Source organism: Achroia grisella, unplaced genomic scaffold (assembly GCF_030625045.1).
Source record: "Achroia grisella isolate CSIRO2021 unplaced genomic scaffold, CSIRO_AGI_Agris_v1 utg782, whole genome shotgun sequence".
In the NCBI taxonomy this organism is placed as follows: Eukaryota; Metazoa; Arthropoda; class Insecta; order Lepidoptera; family Pyralidae; genus Achroia; species Achroia grisella.
Window position 1 is genome coordinate 2,212,062 of NW_026713022.1, and position 22,281 is coordinate 2,234,342.

At 34.5% G+C, this 22,281-nt stretch overlaps 1 protein-coding gene across 10 annotated transcripts in view; it reads left to right on the plus strand.

Annotated features, from left to right (window-relative positions):
* The window catches only part of LOC131851367 (kinesin-like protein unc-104), a 114,268-nt gene that overhangs the window by 86,487 nt on the left and 5,500 nt on the right, over window positions 1–22,281 (plus strand). For 2 of the 10 annotated variants that reach the window (XR_009357876.1, XR_009357875.1), the window contains 29 exons: window positions 465–649; window positions 794–905; window positions 1,449–1,592; window positions 2,233–2,396; window positions 3,238–3,377; window positions 3,988–4,032; window positions 6,123–6,251; window positions 6,719–6,919; window positions 7,405–7,562; window positions 8,203–8,350; window positions 9,156–9,319; window positions 9,746–9,860; window positions 10,162–10,295; window positions 10,493–10,704; window positions 12,884–13,114; window positions 15,552–15,689; window positions 16,113–16,243; window positions 16,667–16,837; window positions 17,309–17,489; window positions 17,884–17,974; window positions 18,388–18,486; window positions 19,123–19,356; window positions 19,777–19,915; window positions 20,248–20,368; window positions 20,541–20,643; window positions 20,914–21,164; window positions 21,494–21,606; window positions 21,800–21,928; window positions 22,157–22,271. Coding sequence is in view for 1 of the 10 variants with exons in the window: in XM_059201860.1 (XP_059057843.1) it covers window positions 465–649; window positions 794–905; window positions 1,449–1,592; window positions 2,233–2,396; window positions 3,238–3,377; window positions 3,988–4,032; window positions 6,123–6,251; window positions 6,719–6,919; window positions 7,405–7,562; window positions 8,203–8,350; window positions 9,156–9,319; window positions 9,746–9,860; window positions 10,162–10,295; window positions 10,493–10,704; window positions 12,884–13,114; window positions 15,552–15,689; window positions 16,113–16,243; window positions 16,667–16,837; window positions 17,309–17,489; window positions 17,884–17,974; window positions 18,388–18,486; window positions 19,144–19,356; window positions 19,777–19,915; window positions 20,248–20,368; window positions 20,541–20,643; window positions 20,914–21,088; window positions 21,494–21,606; window positions 21,800–21,928; window positions 22,157–22,271 (4,201 nt within the window). In the remaining 9 variants the exon portion in view is untranslated. Of the gene's footprint in view, window positions 1–464; window positions 650–793; window positions 906–1,448; window positions 1,593–2,232; window positions 2,397–3,237; window positions 3,378–3,987; window positions 4,033–6,122; window positions 6,252–6,718; window positions 6,920–7,404; window positions 7,563–8,202; window positions 8,351–9,155; window positions 9,320–9,745; window positions 9,861–10,161; window positions 10,296–10,492; window positions 10,705–12,883; window positions 13,115–15,551; window positions 15,690–16,112; window positions 16,244–16,666; window positions 16,838–17,308; window positions 17,490–17,883; window positions 17,975–18,387; window positions 18,493–19,122; window positions 19,357–19,776; window positions 19,916–20,247; window positions 20,369–20,540; window positions 20,644–20,913; window positions 21,165–21,493; window positions 21,607–21,799; window positions 21,929–22,156; window positions 22,272–22,281 lie in introns of all 10 variants that reach the window. The other 8 variants (XR_009357878.1, XR_009357879.1, XR_009357877.1 and 5 more) reach the window with 8 other exon arrangements.

Here is a 22,281-nt window from a genome sequence, read left to right on the forward strand (position 1 = left end):
ATAATAATAATATATTGTGATTTATGGTTTAACATAATAAAGCTAAAGAAAGCTAAGAAAAATGCTAACAAAAGTGGTAAATTAATTAATATTTTCAATATTGTTATGTTCGTTTACTGTATAATATGTGTTGTGTATGATTGAACGTTAAGATATAAGTGAATAGCCTAAAACAAGAGAACAAATACCGAGCAGGTATTTTAAAGTAACGTATGAAATACCATTGATTGCCAATGCAGTCCGTTAATTATTAACGAAATAGTTATAACCCTTTTTAAGTTATTGAATTTTTAAGCCTTTTAACTCTTGAATTGTGTTTTTGCTTCAAAGAAAGTAACAAAACAGTGCCCTCGCTAATATGAGTTAAATATTTTTAGAGTTTTTTTAATAAGTGTAGAATACATATTTGTGATAGTGATGATTATGATGATGATAACTGATTAGGTATTTATTATGTTTGCCAGGTGGAAGTATCCTACATGGAGATTTACTGCGAACGTGTGCGTGACTTACTGAACCCAAAGAACAAAGGCAATCTGCGTGTACGAGAGCACCCTGCTCTCGGACCCTACGTGGAGGATCTCAGCAAACTTGCGGTGACCTCGTACCAGGATATATACGACCTCATTGATGAAGGCAACAAGGCTAGGTGAGTCCATCAATAGTGTAGTGACATTTAACACTATTTTGTATATTCATCTACATTAAGAACAATTTTATATGGTATGGCAATTTCAAAGGACCTGATGTTCGTTGTGTAAATGTAATGTAAAATTGTATTTCTATAAAACAGGACGGTGGCAGCTACCAACATGAACGAGACTTCGTCCCGTTCCCATGCCGTTTTCACCATATTCTTCACACAACAACGTCACGACAAAACTACCGATCTTATGTCCGAAAAGGTACATATCCCATTTTGTTATTTAATAATTTTGTATTCTAATATCTACGATGTAGGCAATAATTTTGATTGTCAATTTTTATACATAAATCGAAAATAATAAAGTACAAAATGCTTTTTGTACGTTATTATTTTCGATTTATTCTTTACACTCAATTCTATTAAATAAATACATTTATTCCAAATAGGAATATTCCGATAATTCTCAAATTTATTATTCGTTGTTGTATTAAAAAGTTATTATTATTTGTAATTGTTGTGTTGAGGGTAGAAGCTTCCATTTGCTTACTGAAATGGCCACTATTTCGGGTGGGGATCAGTTGTGATCAACCTATCGCACCGTACGTTATCTACTATTATAAATATAATAGTAAGAAAATAAATAAACATAAAGACAGTTGAGTTGGTTTTATTTGTCGGTTGATTGTTACCATGAGTACAACACAAAGAAAATGAGTTCAGTAATGGTGACGTTATAATTTTTAAAAGTATCGTATGTAATTAAAAACATAATATTTTTATATGATTTGAATGTTTTTGTCAGGTGTCGAAAATATCCCTGGTGGACTTGGCTGGCTCTGAGCGAGCTGACTCCACGGGAGCTAAGGGAACGCGTCTGAAGGAGGGCGCTAACATTAACAAGTCTCTCACAACGCTCGGAAAGGTCATCTCGGCTTTGGCTGAAATCGTAAGTTCTCTACCTTTTAACACCAGTGTTTTATGGAATAATGTATTCAACCTTTAATCTTAATGATTTTTGTAAGTGAACTTTGTCTCGTCTCTTACAATCATTGTTGATAAAAGTGATTTACAAACTGTGGGGTTTTTTTAGTCCAATCTTGGGGAGCCGCGGGTAAAAGAAAAAATATATAAATTATTGGTTCATTGCTACAATAATAAAACTACAAATTAATATATTTTAAGAACAGTAATGTGTAGATTAATGTATTTTATTTTATGTGTTATTTTCACTGCGTACCATTACTTTGGAAATGTTTAGTCGGTAAGTTCTGTGTGTGTTTCTCAGTTTAAAAAGTGCAACAATATACCACCTATAAAATTGATAATATGTCTATTATATACAAACAAATGGCTTCGCCTTGTAATGGACATGGGTTCGATTCCCGCACAATATAATGTGCATCTTCATTCAGATAATCAGGTTTTCTTTGCATATTATGTAGGACACAAAATGTATTGAAGTATGTCTTTTGGTACGCATACTACTTGGAGCTTTGCTTAATTTGGGACTACATGGCGATGTGTGAGTTCTCCAAGTTTATTAATGATATTAATAAATATAGTTTTGTATATTTTTATAACCACAGGCATCAAAGAATAAGAAGTCCAAGAAAGCTGACTTCATACCATACCGCGATTCAGTCTTGACGTGGTTGTTACGTGAGAATTTGGGCGGGAACTCGAAAACGGCCATGATAGCTGCTATTTCGCCGGCGGACATTAATTTCGACGAGACGCTCAGCACACTCAGGTAATGTCAACCAATATAGAGGGAATCTATATATTAATACGTGAAGTAAAAACTTTGTACCCCTTTTTACGAAAATTGCGCGGATAGAGAAGTATGAAGTTTCGCAGAAAGTCGAAGAATATTAATATTTGTTTAAAATGCATAAAATTATACATTAAATCAATAAAAAAACATTATACATACTACTATATATATATACTATTTTGTTTATTGTTAAAGTCTGTGATCAAATTAAGAATAGATTAATATTTTTTGTCTTTAATATTATTTCTCTATACTCTTACAGAATGTTAAATTAATAATGATCTAATTTCGACAATTAGTTTGAGTAATTCATAGGATATAAATATTGAAAAACGAAAACAAAATCATCTGTGTGCCAATATTTGATTCATTTATTTCTGCCACTATGCAGTTTTTCGTAATCTATTTTCTAGTATTAATGGTGGTATGGCACTTCAATTACAGGTTAAGGGGGCATTACACCTACTGGAATGGTTGTACATGAGAATGAAAGGTATCACAGACGTTAGATCATGTGATTACCGTAGTGCGATATATAGTATAGGCGATGGTTGTCATTTTTTGTTAGGTGTGCCGTCATATTGTTTGCCATTCCTGTCAAAATCAGCATATCTTTTATAATTATTATCATTCTGTATATATTTAATGGCTTCGGTGGTCTAGCAGTTTAGCACATTGATTTACTGCCGATGGTTGCGGGTTCGATTTCTCGCAGGGCACAAACATTTATATTTATATTTGTCGGTCGGGGTATTTTCTACGTATATTATGTATATAATATATATAATTTAATACTGAAGTTATTTAATTGTTGCAGATATGCAGATCGCGCTAAACAGATCGTATGCAAGGCGATCGTCAACGAAGACGCGAACGCTAAACTCATCCGTGAGCTCAAGGAAGAGATACTCAAGCTGCGCGAACTGCTTAAGGCTGAAGGGATCGAGGTGGAAGAAGGTATGCCCAACTAATTTACTACTTATTGTGGCCTAAAACAGAATGCTCCCGTTAGTCGACATATAAAGTGACAAATGACTATGTTATGATAGATAAAAAATATTGTTAATAATTTCCTAAAACATGGCGATTAATAAAAGAAGGTATTGTGAAATAAGTATAAATTAATTGCAATAACAATATCGAATAAATTTGCTGTGATCACAAATATACGAGATATGAAATATCTCTAAAAATTTAATATGCGGTAAATTAAATTAAACCATACAACTGAAATAGAAGTCATACAATGACCATACTAGATTCTCTTCAAGGAAGAAAATTAATAATTAAAGCTGTATAATACTTATGTCCTGGTGTTGATTCGAGTGCATGGTAATAAAAAAAGTAGGTGTAAATAATAAATGTCAATTTATTTGTCGACCTCGGTGCAGTGGTGCGTTGTGCAGATTATTTAGGCTGTATAGTCGTCATGTGACCGAATAGAGCGTCTTGTGACTGTGTTAGTCATCTAGATAATCGATAAACGCCACAATTATATACTATAACAATGTTCTATTTGATACTAAAATTGAACTTTTGTTTCCAATAATCCACACGAACGAACTAGGACCAGATGGTAGAGTCGTTTATGAAAAGAAAGAACCGCCTACCAGTAAGTAATATTAAGGAGAGGCTTACGCATTCTGCATTTGTACACCCCACCTGTACGCTTAGCCTCCATCTTGATTTAGGATTGCCAGATACAAGAAATAAAAAAAATGTTTATGGCAGAACATTTGGAACATTCTCTGGCAATCCGACAAAAAAATAAAAAAATAAGCAATTTATTTTGCACCCTTGTCCAGCTTGTGGCGTTCGTAGGCGTAGATATATATTTATATATCTATCATAACACCTCACTATTAATTACATATAAAATATGTAAAGTGGAGTGAATTTTTATAATACTTATTTGTATATGCGCTTATGTTTTATTGGTGTTGGTACACAAAATAACAAAGGAATATTTGTACTATATTCGCAAACTGCATACATAATTATTTATCGCTCTGTGTAATATAAAATTTAAATTAATCTTTACCAAGAGTGCCAAAGCCAGCAACAATTTAAATACTTGTACTCTATGTTCATGTGAAGTTAAATATAATTTTATATTTGGAAACTTAAATAAATAAAATAAATAATTTTGACGCTCGTGGTAAAAATCTGAGCATGTCAACAATTTTACCTAAATTACTTATTTGAAATTTATTTTTTATTTCGCTCTAAAATTTTTATAACTGTATAATGACGTGAATATAGTAACTTCATTAAATTCTTATACATACTTATAAAAATGTTAATTTTAGCTATAAATCAATATTATCTACTGAATTTAATATGAATTATTATTATATTTTGCCAATTGATGCTATATAATAAACATTTTTGATATGCTCAGTTATAATTGGTATATATAGCCCGTTCGCGTCCATTTCCTAATCTTTTATTGGCAAAAAAAGAAAACAGTAAATACGTTCGTAATAAAAGAAAAAGAAAACTGTAATATAGGCCGCGGACGGATATCTTTTGTTTTTTATGCAATAAAAAACAAAGGCTTCTCAGCTTCAACAGTCATGCATGTTTTTCTATATCTGTGTAATTTCTTAAATGTCAGTATAAATTAGCTTTTTGTCATAATAAATATATATCTATATACATATAAAATACTATACGTGCTAATAGGCTCATGGTGTTTGGGTATATATTATAATATTATTATTAATTATATTTTGTGTATTGCACTGCGGTAATTGTTAATCGCCATAACTAACGTTTTAACTTTTACAGTATAGTTTTTTATTACTAGGTAATAATGAAATAATGGTATTCGTCTTGTCTATGTCTTTACGTATTTGTGGCGTCTACACTCTTGTATTTTGTCATGAAGATGTTAAAATATTATCTATGATTGTTACCTATATTTATTTAGAATTAATTCGATTTAAAATACCCATATTAAAGTCTATGTACTGTTGCAACTACAACTTCTCAATCATATATAAATATGTATACCTACCAACATATATATAAATATACCTTTTTATAGTTTGGGTTTTTCTGTGATCAATTTAATTGTCTACAAAAAAAATCATCAGTAGGTATATTTATTTGATACTACGATCGGAGATAATTTAGCTTATATTAAAAAGATAGATGAAAGAGTTTTTAAATTCGCTCAATACCTAAATAGATAACTTCTTCCATACTGACAATTTGTGTCACCTTACATCAATGGTATGTCCGAATTTTAAAAGGTCGGCAACTCGCTTACAATTCCCCTGGTGTTGCGGCTGCTCACGGGCGGCAGTAATCGTTTACTATCAGGCGAACCTCAGGCTCGTCTCTCCCCTGCGCTGTCACAAAAAATAATAAATGTCTCTAACTAATTATGCAATACAAACTGAGTTAATTATTTCTCTATTGACGCCATAACGGTAGACCCTACTATTATTACATTTGGTATACACCGGTATGGAGACGGATGCAGGATATTTTTATAGCAACAGAAATTGTAGAAATAAAAATTAGTAATTAATAAAACTAAAAAAATCTTATCTAAAATGTAATGAATACCTGTACAAATATGTACATACATATTATATATTGCATTAATATCTAATAAATTTATATAGCATTTATGTTGATTGTTATTATTCTCACTTGCCTCTGTCTAATGTAACAATTGAATGTTTGGTACAGCGGAGGCGACATCGCCTATACGTAAGAAGAGCGAGGCTGAAGTGCTGTCTCCGAAATTGTCAAGAGCCGCCACTACCATCGCGGAGGAGGCCGTCGACCAACTGCAGGCTTCTGAGAAACTTATTGCTGGTATTTGGCTTGATGAATTTTTTTAACATGATAAAGATGTATTTGCGTTCTGTGTTCAAGTATGTGGAAACAAATACTCATAAGTCCTTCTGTTTGGAGTGCCTTTTGCACTCACCCCCTTTTTAGTCCAGTAAAGCTATAATAGGAATATACTTTGTACTTTGGCATAGAACATTTATGACGTGCGTGCGCGCATGTATGGTTTCTAATGAGTTACAAACTATTTTCGAAACATTCATGTTCGTACTATACAGGTTATGTAGATAGAGATAATTAATATATCTCAGTCTCAACTCTGGCGCGTAAATAAAATTATAACTAAGCTTATATTAAGTTAAAGTTTTTGTACTAAAAGAAATCTGATTCCTGCGACACAAGCCTTGAGCTTTATACAAAGGTTGTCGTTAAAACATTTTGTTTATATAGATAATCTATAAGTAATTTCTTAATAATAATCTGTCCTCAAGAACTGAACGAGACTTGGGAGGAGAAGTTGAAGCGGACCGAACAGATCCGTGTGCAACGCGAGGCCGTGTTCGCTGAAATGGGCGTCGCCGTCAAAGAGGGCATCACTGTAGGCGTGTACTCGCCCAAGAAAACACCGCATTTGGTCAACTTGAATGAGGATCCTAATTTGTCTGAATGTCTCATCTATTACATCAAGGACGGTAAGTTTTAACAGAAGAAATAATAATAATTGTCTGATTTTTAGCTTTTATAGTACAGACAATTACGGCAGTCGCATTCAGGGGGCATGAAAAACCAAGTGAATTAAAGTTAAAATACTTTAGTTTTTTAATAAAAATACTACATTTTAAGTACTAACTATCTATAACTAAAATACGTGTTGACATGTTGTATATGTTGTAGAGCGTTCGATTTTAGAACGAATATACTTTAGAAGTTGTATCGTAAATCACAGTTGCGAACAGAACGTAGTCAGCGTTTTAATGTTGTATTTGAAGTTGGACAGATTTAATTTCATTAACAATATTCCAAATAAATCTATAAAACTACGATATTTACATCTATAAATAAATATAATACTATCTATATTTGTTTATTTGCCATGTCATTTCTTGATAGTATAATGATTCGGTTTTAAAATAGTATTTTATTTTGTAAATATTAATAATTTGCTATAACTTTTTAGGTATAACCCGGCTGGGCACCTCTGAGGCAAATGTGCCACAAGATATACAGCTGTCTGGATCCCACATACTCAGTGAGCATTGCATCTTCGAGAATACCGACGGCGTCATCTGCCTCATCCCGCACCGTGGCGCCCTTGTTTATATCAACGGACGAGAGGTAAGCAAAACTTCACTTTTAATTAATAATGTCTCAGGACAATTAATACAGCTCTAACTAGTTCTTACCTAAGCAGAACATTGTATTATGGATGCTAGACCACTGATATAAATACTTACACACACCCAGATCCATACAAACAATCCTATTCATAAATACAAATGTTTGTGCCGTGGAAGGAATCGAACCCGCGCTATTGGAACTAAAGCAGTGTGCTAAACCGCTAGACCACCAACGGAGTCAAGTTATTAAATAATACATAGGAGAGGTCAACCAATGAACGTTTGAACATTAGTAAGGTTCTATTGTCAAAGATATTATGTATTATGATGTCAAGATAATACATGGTGTATTTGACGCACACACGCGTGTGTATAATATTTTTTTATTTATTTAATGTATTTACATAATTTAAAAAAATATTTACAATCTGAACTTGTTCTTATAAGTGTGCATTATTCATACTCCTCCGCTGTTTTAAAAAGCTGTACAAAATTGCTTCACGTATTAATATAATAAGATATCAATAATATAATTAATATATTCAATTTATGTTTAGAAGTCACGAAACTAAGAATTCTCATTAATGTAATGATGTATAAATAAAATATAATTAACGTAATTCGATTTGTATTTGTAGGTGTCGGAACCAATAATTCTCAAGACTGGCTCCCGTGTTATATTGGGCAAAAACCACGTATTCCGTTTCACACACCCCGGCCAACGTCATGAGGAAACTGTGTCCAACAAGGAGCTGGATGATGCTCCTGGCACCGGCGAGATCGAAGGTATAAAATAATACTATTTTTTATTTCTTAGTTGTTTAATTATGTTTTGTTTAGAAGAATGTTGTAACTTGAGCATTTATTATTGGATTTAGATCTCAAATTGTAGAACACTATGAAAACTTTGTGTCTCGATTCAAATTCAAAATTCTTTATTTAGGTAACACAATTTTACTACGCTCTATACAGATGTTGAAGACTCCTTTTAAGCAGTACCTGTGCCTCCACTCTACCATAGCTTATATCAAACATATTTTTTTGTAAAATGTTCCTAATTTAATATATTATTTATTTTAATACATAGGCAGATTTCTGATGGATTCTTCACTGATGACAGAAAACACATGTCATGTAATATTTAAATATTGATTGATTGATGATTAATGTTGTGTTCATTGTAATTGTAGTAATAAAACATAGAAAAGAGATGTGTATTTAAACGTTTACTATAACAGAGCTCAATGACAGTATATATAAAATCATAGATATAAAGAATTCTTCTATTGTAAATTTGGATAAAGGAATATATAAAACTGCCAGTATCATATCTGGGATAATATTCGTGAAACTATGTATTATGTGTTTATTAAGTTTTGTATTTTCAATATTATATTTTCTATTTATCTACAGACATGTTAACGTTGGATGATCTTATTGGAGGTATAGATATTGTTATGAAAATATCTATTACAAGAAACTATTTCTTTACGTGACTTTTGATTTTCCTATACTTCATTGTAGAACAATATCTTATAAACAATACAATAATATAGAATACTAGAATTAAAACGAATTTAATTTTATTTAGCAAGCAACACAGAAAATGTTGATTGGGACTTCGCACAATGCGAGCTGCTCGAAAAACAGGGTATCGACCTAAAAGCTGAGATGCAGAAACGTCTTCTCGCCCTCGAAGAACAATTCCGCAGGGAGAAGGAGCACGCCGATCAACAGTTTGAGGAGCAGCGGAAGGTAATTGAAATGTTTATATGTTATCATATAATATAGAGATAAAATCTGAATAGAGATAAAATAGAGAAAAAAAATTGGTAACTTAAGACACAAGGCCACATTTTTGTGGGATATAAGTGCTGATGACCCACCTACATTACATATGTATTTAAATATATATATATATTGTATTTAAGTATTTCTGTCTGTTGTCTAAAACCCATAACAAAAACTCTGCTTAGCTTGGGGCTATATGGATCTTTGTGAATTGTCCAGGGTTATTATTAATTTTGATAGCATTTTTCCGGTAATTTCGTCGTGGTTAGAATCGCTTCTTTCTTTCGTTTGTCATATGTCTATAATTGGTTATAATGCATTTGGAGACATATTACAATTGCTATAATGTTCAAAGTGTATTGCAGTTATATGACATTGTGACGTTTACAGAACTACGAGGCCCGTATCGACGCGCTCCAGCGCCAGGTGGAGGAGCAGAGCGTTACCATGTCCATGTACAGCTCGTATACACCTGAGGACTTCCATAACGATGAAGACATATTCGGTAAGTTACGTGTTATTTTTCTTTAAGAAACTCAGTTCGTACTCTTTTCAAATATGTCCACAATAATACAGACTTATTTTTAAATTCAAATCTAGGAGTATAGATTGATCACTAGTATATGCTATTACGATTTTGTCAAAAGCGATTCTCAAATCGACCGTATAATACGTGATACCTTCGCCAAATGTATATTGTTTTGCAAATTCTACTCGCATTCGACAAATAATTTTATCAAAAAAAAAAATACTGTCTGTGCCCTAATAATTGCACATGGTGACTATACGTTTCCGGTTTGCTTTAGTGAATCCTCTGTTTGAGACAGAGTGTTGGTCGGCTCGCGAGGTGGGGCTGGCCGCGTGGGCTTTCCGCAAGTGGAAGTATCATCAGTTCACATCGCTCCGTGACGACCTCTGGGGGAACGCTATATTCCTGAAGGTCAGTTCACGCCTTTTACCTTTTTTTATCAATTATACTTGTATTTTTATTTATAAAATGAAGTATAGAAAAAGTCTTAAATTCTGTAGTAGGTACTTATATACTGTTGATTTAAAAACTTTTTTTTTCTAATATAATAATCAGTTCATTATTAAATTGTTGTAATAAATATAATAAAATTTGTCACCCGTACACAGGAAGCCAACGCGATTTCCGTGGAGCTCCGCAAGAAGGTACAATTCCAATTCACGTTGCTGACCGACACGCCGTATTCACCGCTGCCAGCCGAGCTGGCGCCCCGCGACGATGCCGATGACGAATACCGACCCTGCCCACCCACTGTGGTCGCCGTAGAAGTAACCGACACTAAGAACGGAGCTACGCATTATTGGACCCTCGAGAAGCTACGGTGAGTACTTCAGTTTAATTATAATACTTAAGACCTTCTTATTAAAGTCTATTTTTATATCTGTATAATTTTTTCAATGTTTATTTAGTATGAACTGAAATAATATTACTAGTTATATAGTGTATGTGTACGTGAAGTGTAAGGGAATTTATCATTAATGGTATTGTTAATATACTCTATGTTAGAATTGCATAATAATTTTTTTTTATATTATACTATTTCCATAATAACAAGTTACGTCCTTAGTTTATTTCTAGTTTCTTGTCTATCATTAGTGTCTTAGGCTTTGTTTATACTGATATTTTTCCGACATATTATGCAAATAAATATATAATGGGCATGAAAATGAGTATACATACGTATATATTAATACTACGATTAAAAAAAATAAAATCGCAAAATTAACAAAAAGATCTTTACACTTTTTGCGTGAAGTCTTTGAATCGTCATACTGAATATAGTAATTCTATGCTGCTATGATGTTTAAAGAGTCCGAATATTATATGAGAATTGACCGACAAAAACTAGAACTGTAGTAGGTCACAAAACATACCTGCAAATTCAATTCGAAATTCCCTTGAACTAATTTGCATGAGCACGGAGTAGTATGTATGTTTTTATTAATGTAAAAAGTTCTGTAATGTGAGTAGAGTAATTGTAAACGAAAGAGACACGGCAAATACGATTTGATTCTGAAAATGTTGGTGTTTTAATCAATTGGAGTTTTTTCTCGTTGAACCTCGTTTGAACAACTATTTGCAGTTTTGTGGCTTATTTTTTAATGTTTCAAATCTTATAGCGAAATATACCAAAATCAAAAAACTTTATTAAGCCTAATGAATTTGAGTAGCAGCTATGATAGATTTATTTTGAATCATTGACTATAATTCGTTTACATTTAGGTACTCAATTGCCTGTTGGTCGAATTACCCCAAAAAGGTTGAATATACATACATATTTATATTACTATAATTACGAACTAATATACGATACAAATTATGGAATTTACGAATATGTAATTATAATACATAAATATGTGTATTTATGAGGGGTAATAATTTTGTGTAGTTATATACATATATGCCGGTATGTAGGAAAGGTTTATTACAATTATTTGTTCATTCATTATTCATACTATATCCAAAGTGTGTTTATTTTTATTTTATATTGCGTTTTAAATTTAATATACTTATAAGTAAACGCGAGATAATTTCATAGACTTATTTCTTTTATTTTGGTTGCGTTTTTATCTTTTTTTAATATATTATTTCTAATTCAATACATATTTATGAACATTTATAAGGGTATGTTTTTTTTTGTGAATTTTAAATAGACAGATATTTTTTTAAACATAATATTTACTCATACTTGTAAATAGGTATATTTAAAAGTGTGTAATATAAATTGTGTGGTAAGTATTGCTTCCTTTTAGGTTGAATGTCTGGGTAGAGATGTGAAATCTTACAAATAATGCTTGTTTATGTTGCCGCTTTTTATTTTAGTTTATCATTATTAATTGCTAATATATAATATATACGTAATGTTTTTTAAATATTGTTTGATACGATCTTCGTCACTACATTCGCGTTGAATTTATTTATTAGGTACATGTCATGTAATTTGGACTCTATAATTTTTACGATTACGAAATATTTTTTTGAATTCCACTGTATACAAAACCGTTTCATTACATATTTGAACTATCTATATAGAAATATGACACAGACAGTAGTTACACGCAGACACTGAATTTATAAATAATATTTATAACACTATCGTTTGTCATAAAAATATATGTAGTTACAAACCTTATTCCTTTTATGGCTTTATTATATCTATGTATATATATTATAAACTATAGGATCTACGATACGATACGATATCACTTAGAGAGCTTTCCGGGTGGCATCGAAGTGTACACATTCATATGCTCGAAATTGTAGTTATTACGAGAGGACATGTGTTGTCACCAAAGCCAGAAAGACACTTAGAAAAGGAATTGAAATAGGCAGGATATTAATACAGGAAAAACAACTGTGCAAGATTTCCGATAAAAATAAAGAAAAATTATCATAACCGAGGCACGAGGTCATCATGGGCAGCATGTCCTCTCGCTAGGCGGAGTAGCCGAGGCGTAGGGCAGTAGGGGCTGGGCTACATGGCGATGTATTGTCCGTAGCCACCGCCTGGAGCTAATGCGTCAGATTTACAACATGAACGAGAGCGCGTACGCGGAGGAAGAGGAGCAGCCACCACTGGTGCTGGCGCCGCCGCCCGCCGTCGCGGCCGTGACCGCCTCCGCTTCCGCCTCCGCGTCCGCCGCCACCGCGGCTCAGTCCGAGATACTGCAGTGTATATCCGCGTGCGCGCAGCAGACGCGCTTGTCGCTAGCCAATCTGCTGCCGTCGAGGTTTGTTGTCGCCTCGCCTCGTCTCGCGTCGCCTCGCCTCGTCTCGTCTCGTCCTGCCTCGCTTCGCGCAAGGAGAAACAAAGCAGCGGCTGTTTAACATATCGTTAAAAATATAAAAATGTGTAGTGTTTGTATACCTTATTTTGTATTCATTAAAAATATTTAGTCCCAAATTTAAATATTCATTGGCAATACAATACTGAAATTTAATTAATGTATTCGTAAATTAATTAATAATAAACAAAGATTTATTTTATCTGTTACTGATTTTATAGTAACTGTTTTGTTTCTACCTTCTACTTGATTGGATCACGTACACGTCGGCTTAATTCAAGAATCCGTTAATTTGAAACCCATCCGACGTACCCCACATGTAGGTTTAGTCAGTTCGCTAGGTCATCACTACACCGACATTGTTATGGATGTTGTGATAGCTTGCATAGCTTGTGTTGCACATAATTATATTGGTTTGTTGAACATAAAACACGAATTTGTTTAAAATAAGCTTTGTAATTTTATTGTACAAGTATGTTGCATAACTCAGTCTTTATAAATCGAACACCCTGTGTGTTAGTCGATACATTTGTTTTTATTTTATTTCTGTTTTTACTGTATAATTTTACTATATCAAAATTTATGTAAGAAGTCATTGGTAAATAAAAGAACAGAAATAAAAAGACTGTTACTTTACCTAAGCTTATGTTATTTTACAGTGTATATAGATCATAACTTTTTTACTCTGTAACTATATATTCGCACATAATACTCTGGATCATAGTCAACGATGTCACTATGTTTTGTATTATACCTGCATTGTGTAGTACTTCTTGTACATTATTTTGTACTATATTCAGAAATATACCAACCCTCAAGTATAAAATATTATTATTAAACTAATAATGTTGCATTAATGAATGTATGCATCTATAATGATCAATATCTTTTATATTTTGTTTTACTTCTTTTAATCTTATTGACTAATTTGTATATCATTAAAATTAAATTTGACGAACGAAATATATTGATTTACAACCTCTTAAATACGTGTATTTGTTACCTAACTGTAATATTTTGACAAAAAATTTAGAAAATTTAACTGTTTTAAATTTCAAATATATATGAAATCATTATATCCCATATCATAAATGTCCACTTTTAAAACATATTTGCCCTTTTTATTTGATTTATAATTTTCGCTTGCAGTGTGCTGATGCTTCATGTGGAATGTACAATAATAAATGTATTCGTGATACTAAAGTTTTTCCAAGTGATATAGTTTAAATATGAAACTATTTTTCAATTGTTTTTGATTTATTACAAATAGAGCATAAGTAAGCAATAACCTTTTATTTCTCCCTATGCATTTGGAAAAATATATAGTACCTTAATTTTACCTTATATTTTTAGTTACCCATAATTTTACCCTTTCATTAGATCTTGTTTTATATACCTAACTAATTAATAATAAAGGAATGTTCTTATTGTATTCATGTTAAGTTAAACATGTGCAAAGTGTACGTCTTGTTAATCTGACATGTTTAAAGCTTTCATCTATTTATATAAATGATGTAGATCAGAAAATATTTGTATGTGTTAAGATTTCGTGCCTTTAACATAAACTGACACTTTGTTCAATATATCCTGCATATTTCAGTTCTATGTAGTATATATGTGGCATGCATACGTGATATGTATTCATACGTGCCTACTACGTACATAAAGTGTATACGTAAGCACGTATACGCATTCTACTGCTGAAGTACGTAGGTTGCAAAAGGTATGTACTTCAGCGGTCGAGCTGTATGGTATTTTTCAAAATATAGTTAAACTTTGATCTATGTATTTTAACACTGAACGAGTATAAGTCCCAGTGTGATATTGTAGAAGTAAATAAATCTGCTACAGCTTGTTCAATACACAAACTCATTGATAAAGCTATTTATTTGTCGTTGTGCGGTTTGCTAAATTGTAAAATAAATAAGATTGTCTATGGCTATAGCCCTTTCCCTTTTATGCTTTTTGTCTCGGGATTTCTTTCTTTTTAAACCTTTGCCCGTCCACTATCCCAGTGCCGGATTGACGCAGTAGCAAGAGTAATTACTACAGGCTTCGAGCATTAAACCACGCCCTGTTCTCACTCCAGTCCGAAAATAGTACTACAAGAAAATAATATAATATATTTTTTTGAATGTTTAAGTACTTGTTTTAATTGTACAAAGGGAGAACTAAGAAAATTGTTATTTTTTTTAAAACCCTAAATTCGAAACTGAATTCCCAAACAATGCTATGGACCATTTTAAAATAATTTGTTACGGGCTCTGAGCTAGCTTAATCCGGCACTGCACTACCCTATGTGATTTCGCTAATTCACACAAATTATTTAGTTAAACAAAAGTTTTTTTCTACAATTGTACTGAATGATTCCTTTTGGTGGCAGGCAACGCCTGGAGCTCATGCGTGAGATGTACCACAACGAGGCCGAGCTGTCCCCGACTTCGCCCGACCACAACATCGAGTCGGTGACCGGCGGCGACCCCTTTTATGACAGATTCCCATGGTTCCGTATGGTGGGACGGTGAGTTCATAATTTCATTGACCCAATTTATTGATATGTGCATAATTATTTTAGGTAGTTAATGATCAGGTACCAAATTCAGTAAATTTACATGTACAGTTCTCATACAGTTCTAATTGTTCATACTCAAATAAAATGTCCTAAATACATTTTCAATGTTATATGACCTTAGTATGTGAAAAACTGTCGTCAACATCCATGAAAAACAATTAAATAACATTGTTTTTGCCTTGTTGTAATTAAATTTATTTAGTCTAACATGTGTACATAAAGGTCTAAAATAATTATTATTTCAAACATGCCATATTTAGAAAATATCAACATTATTCAATATAATGTTATTTTAAATTACATTATAAGTAAGACAATTATTATTTGTCCAGAGTCCAGGGTTATTATTAATGAACATATGTTTGTATATAGGAGCTTCGTGTACCTGTCGAATCTCCTGTACCCGGTTCCACTCATTCACAAGGTGGCTATAGTGAACGAGAAAGGAGACGTGAAAGGCTACCTCCGTGTGGCCGTGCAGGCAGTCATCGACGCTGAGAAAAGTTAGTACCATTACTATGTACCTATTATTACTTTGTATTATTTATTGTACACAATTGTACAAAATTCCACCACTTCACAATTCCTCTCAGTCACTCAAACTGTGTCCGATATTGTCCCATTTATTTTATAAGTCAGTTCTGTCTTTTTATACATAATCTGTACAGTAGAGTGTTACAAACAAACAAACTTTGTTTTTTTGGTAGTTACCAATGGTGTATTTCTTTTAGATAAACAACAAGATACATAACTTTTACATTTTCAACGGGTTTTAGATGAAGCCTGGTTTCAATTGCATTCAATAGTACCAACTCAAGTTTTGATATTTTTTTTTATAATTCTTGTAAAACATGACTACACAAAATAATTACAGTATATTTTTCAACATTACATACGTGAATTTATTTATTATTATTTATTCGTAGATAACGCAGAATTCGCTGCCGGTGTGAAACAGTCGGCGAAGATATCGTTCGATGACGACGTGGCGCCAACGCGCTCACGAGTCAAGGCGCTCACCAATGTTGAGAAAAACAACGCCATCAATCTAGAGGACCGTATCGGCGACCAGCAGGACTCGAACATCAAAATTGAAGGTTATTTGAACATTTTTAGTATATATTTTATTTAATTAGGTGTAATTTTGCAATTGTCCTTTCCATTACTTAATGGATTTATCTTATTTTGTTTAATTCCGCTACCATCCATGTGATAGTAACAAAATAAGATAATAAGTACTGCATAGTACCCGCGACTTCGTCCGCGTGGAATTTAACTTTGTTATTCTAAAAGTCGCGTCAAAATCGATCCAGCCATTTCAGAGATTACACAGACAAAAATTGTAAAAAATCTTATTTTGGTGCATGTACCGTTTTTATATATTTGTAAAAATATGCATGTAGTATAAAACTGTTATTTCCATATTACAAATAGACACTCCAATTTTATTTATATGTATAGATAAACATAAAACAGTATAATAATTGTCCCATATTGATGACACTTTAAGATTTTTTTGGAATAAAAGAATAATATTAAATTATGTTTATATTTGTATGTACGGTCAGATTTGGCGGTAGGTGAGTGCGATGCGGACAGCGGGCGTGGCGATAGCTCGCTGGCGTCCGAACTCAAGGAAGAGGAGCTGCCGGAACACCTGACGCCTGGCAAGGAGTTCACCTTCCGCGTCACAGTGCTGCAGGCGCATAGCATCTCCACAGATTATGCCGACGTTTTCTGCCAGTTTAAGTAAGTACACGGCGAACCGTAACAGCTGATAAACAACCGATGCCAAACACGATTTGTCACCTGATCGATCGGTGTAATCTCTCATATTCTAATAAATCTGCATGTAACCACCGACTAATAACTAGAATCCTAGTTTATTAGTCGAGCCAACATTTTGATATTGTATAGGGCTGACTCAATTGAAAATGGCCGGTCCATTTCCATGGGTTAAAGTATAAAAGTACTAGTTCAGTTTCTTTAATGTACTTGCTAGTTTTTTTTCTTCTGGATAATGGAAATAATGATTGCATATTCAACACACAGATAAAATAATATAATGTAGTGATAAACATATTCATAATTATACTTAGATATGACTACGAAATAAATGTAATAAAATATATATTTAAAACAGCTTCCTGCATCGCAACGAAGATGCTTTTTCGACAGAGCCCGTCAAGAACACTGGCAAGAATTCGCCCCTCGGTTTTTATCACGTACAAAATGTAAGTGCTATATTTTATACAAGTTTAAACAATACCGTTAATTATATTCAACCTTCACTTCTATAGTTGTATGTTCCAAACGCTATTTATCCTGCAGCTGGGCATCTGCCCATCATAGCATATCATTTTATAAATATAATAATATTTATGATGCAAAATAAGATTTTAAAACTAGTAAGGTCGCTAAACACTGTATTAGCGACCTTACTAGTTTTAAAATCTCGCTCACTACTAACCATAGCTTAATATAAAATTATTTCTATATATTTTGAGGCTATATTGCGTGAACAGCTTTTAAAGCAATTTTCAAAATTCACTCCAGTAGCGTATACTACTGATTGCGTTATATTTCTTGTGTTATAAGAAATATAACGCAATCAGTATGTATAATATGAATGATTTAATTGTTTCAGATCACAGTTCCTGTGACGAAATCGTTCGTCGAATATATAAAAACACAACCGATCGTTTTCGAAGTCTTCGGACATTACCAGCAGCACCCGCTACACAAGGTAAGTGTAAGTATTTAATATATTGTGCTTGTGCATGTATGTATGTGATATTTACTTTATATATTACGTGGTTTTACCCGAAACATCGTCTACTTTTTTAAGAAAATAGATTCGTAGTTGTTATACAATCTTTCTTCATGTTAAAGGTCATTAAGATTCGTTTAAACGTGCAAAGGTTACAACCGGACATTATTTCGCATTTATAATATTGGTATGAAAGACTGTAATCGTGACTTAGTGGTTTAGCACCCTGATTTATAGGCCTGAAAGGTTGTGACATCGGATCTGGTCGATGGCAAAATCTTTCTACATCAACTTGAATTTCTCTTTATTGAGCGCTATTATTAGAACTCTACGGGACCTCTAGACCCCACTAGTCCCATATTCCTCTAGCGCTACTATAAGAGCTTTGCGGGACCTCTAGAGCCTACTAGTATAGTCTAATCCCCTGTCTCCGGAGCACCATTACTAGAGCTTTGGGGGCGGTGCATGCGTAGGACGCGAAGTAGGTCTGGGTACGGCAGACCGCGTGGAAGGAATTTGATATGACATCGTTAATAACGGGACCTCTAGAGCCCACTAGTGTAGTGTAACTCGCTGTCCCCGAGCGCCATCGTTAGAGCCTTCGGGTGGTAGATGAGGGTGGTGGATGCGCAGGACGCGAAGCAGGACAGCGGCGTGGGCGGGCGCACTCCGCCGCGGCGGATGCTGCCGCCGGCGATCCCGATCTCCGCGCCCGTGCGCAGCCCCAAGTGGGGCGCCGCCAGCGTGGCGCCGCCGTGCTGCTCCTCGCACCTGCACTCCAAGCACGACCTGCTCGTCTGGTTCGAGATCTGCGAGCTCGCGCCCAGCGGCGACTACGTGCCCGCGGTCAGTCTCAACGCTTACTCTATATACCCTATTGTGTTTAGATACTAGTAATATATTCTTTGAAATGTATACGTATTTAATAGAACGAAATAGTCTGTGAGCATGACTGTTTTGTAAAGGTATCAAGAAATTTAAAAAAAAATTGTTCATATGCAAATACAGATAACGATAAATAACGATAAAAATATATAAATAAATTATAAATTGCCTTATCAATTGAAATATAAAATAATCGATAATAAGTATAACCTTTACCATTGTACTTTCTATATATATATACATTTCTTTGTTTTATAAAACAAAGAAATGTACATACTTTCATAATTCAAATATTTTAATATATAAAAAAATATATTTCTATGTAAGTTGAGTCAACTTTCACAATGTCTATTCATAATAATGTTTCGTTGTGTGGATCAGGTGGTGGAGCATAGCGATGAGCTGCCGTGCCGGGGTCTGTTCTTGCTGCATCAGGGCATCCAACGCCGCATCCGCATCACAATCCTGCACGAGCCGTCTTCAGACCTGCAGTGGAGCGACGTGCGCGAACTAGTCGTTGGTGCGTTTTTTATTTTATTTCAGCCATGATTAATTAAAATATTTATTTATGTAGGACATTTTGACCGCTTATGTACATTTAGTTTTTACGTAATTTTTTTCCCCTACCATATAATAATGATATCTCAGGACAATTCACAAAGTTAAGCAGAACTTGTGTTATGGGGTACTAGATAACTAATATAAATACATAGATATATTGTTTATATTAACATACATAATGTACATAGAAAACACTCAGATCGCTACAAACAACTCATGAATACAAATTAAGTCATTAAATAGTAATAATTATTACATATATACTGAATGCGAATATATCTGTTTGTGTAGGTCGTATCCGTAATACACCCGAAGCGAATGAGGATGCGTCTGACGGCGACGAGGACGGTGCTCTCTCCCTCGGCCTGTTCCCCGGCGAGCGGCCAACACTTGACGACCGTGCCGTTTTCAGGTATATATTTTATTATGTTATAGGTTGGATTATGTTTTATTTTTCATTATAAGATGAGAAATAGCGAAGTTCTAATCTTTAGATTATTATTATTATATATTTATGTCAGGCAACTAGTGCTTTGTCTCCTATACTATATAAAAATATTAAAATACAACTGTGTTGGTCTCAGGTTCGAGGCGGCGTGGGACAGCAGCTTGCACGGCTCCCCACTACTCAACAGGGTGAGCGCGAATGGAGAGGTCGTCTACATAACACTCAGCGCATATCTGGAGGTCAGTTCACTCTCGTCTGTCAATATACATCGTCTCAATCGTTCTACTACAACATCCTATTACTAACCCGTAACAATATCCACTGACAGTTTGTATATTAGTATATTCAATACTGTCTCTACGCACTGACTTATAAACGTCATACGAGTTCTACTCTTCTTTATTATTACTCTCCCATTATCCTACTATACGCCGGAGAGAGGTGCCTCGGGTGGATAGTGATGTGTGTGAAGGTTTTTCCGCAACATTATAAGCTGTGTGACGACGCAGGTGGAGAACTGCGGGCGGCCGGCCATCGTGACCAAGGACCTGTCGGTGGTGGTGGTGGGGCGCGAGGCTCGCACGGGCCGCTCCCTGCGTCGCGCACTCTTCGGAGGACGACACGCGCGCGCAGACCACCTCACCGGCGTGTACGAGCTCAGTCTGCACCGCGCGCTCGAGCCCGGTACGTACAGTGACGACACGCGCAGACCACCTCACCGGCGTGTACGAGCTCAGTCTGCACCGCGCGCTCGAGCCCGGTACGTACAGTGACGACACGCGCAGACCACACGTACCAGTGACTCATCGCCGTGTACGAGCCCAGGCCGATTACCGGCCTCTCTATAAGATTGAAAAGAACGACGCTGGAGTGGTTCACTCCATCATTACGCCCAAATAATGAGCACACGGTGGAGGCCCGTAACGTACATAGTGGCCCGTTATAACCCGCGGACGATTAGAAGCTAAACTTACTTATTACTTTCTATTCTTGATACAAAAGTAGGAAAGTTAATCAATCAAATGAAAATATAATACCTATATAATAATTGAATGATATGCCAATTAATAATGTTTATTGTATACGCAGGCGTACAGCGGCGACAGCGTCGTGTGCTGGACACGAGCGGCACATACGTCCGTGGCGAGGAGAACTTGCACGGCTGGCGACCACGCGGCGACTCGCTTATATTCGACCACCAGGCGAGTACACGAGCACAATAGACAAACATAATTCAGTCAGACATCGTCGATACTAATTTAACTACTAGAGTAAATTAAAGTTTATTCTAGTACGTTAGGAATGAATAAGTAAAACTCATGTAACCATCTCTACATTTCTCTCTGCCTTTGTAATATCACAACTTGTAATAAATTGAAAGTTTGTATTATATAGTGGGAACTGGAGAAGATGACCCGTTTAGAACAAGTGGGCCGTACGCGACACTTCCTCGCATTGCGCGAGCGTTTGCGGCATGGACACGAGAACACCGTCACACCCAACGACTTCACCAAGACAGAGAAGGTACGTCTGGCTCGAAGGACCAAAAAATTTTTATATTCGTTATACACCCATATGTCAATACATTATCTTCAAGCCACTATTATACTTAAATTTAAATCTTGATCGACTTAAAGTTAAATCCAATTGTTACGAGTATATATGAGCTTATCGGTTGTGGTTCCAAATAGTTTTTTTGATGTCAAATTTTTAATAACTTGTGTCAATTTATATGTTACAATTTATACACAGGAAGTATGCAATATGGCTGCCAAGGCGGCGGCTGAGGGAGCACGCGAAGAAAACGAGCGTGAATTAGCACCAGGCGAGAAGGACCTCGCTACCAAATACATCAAACTCATGCAAGGTAGTCTACC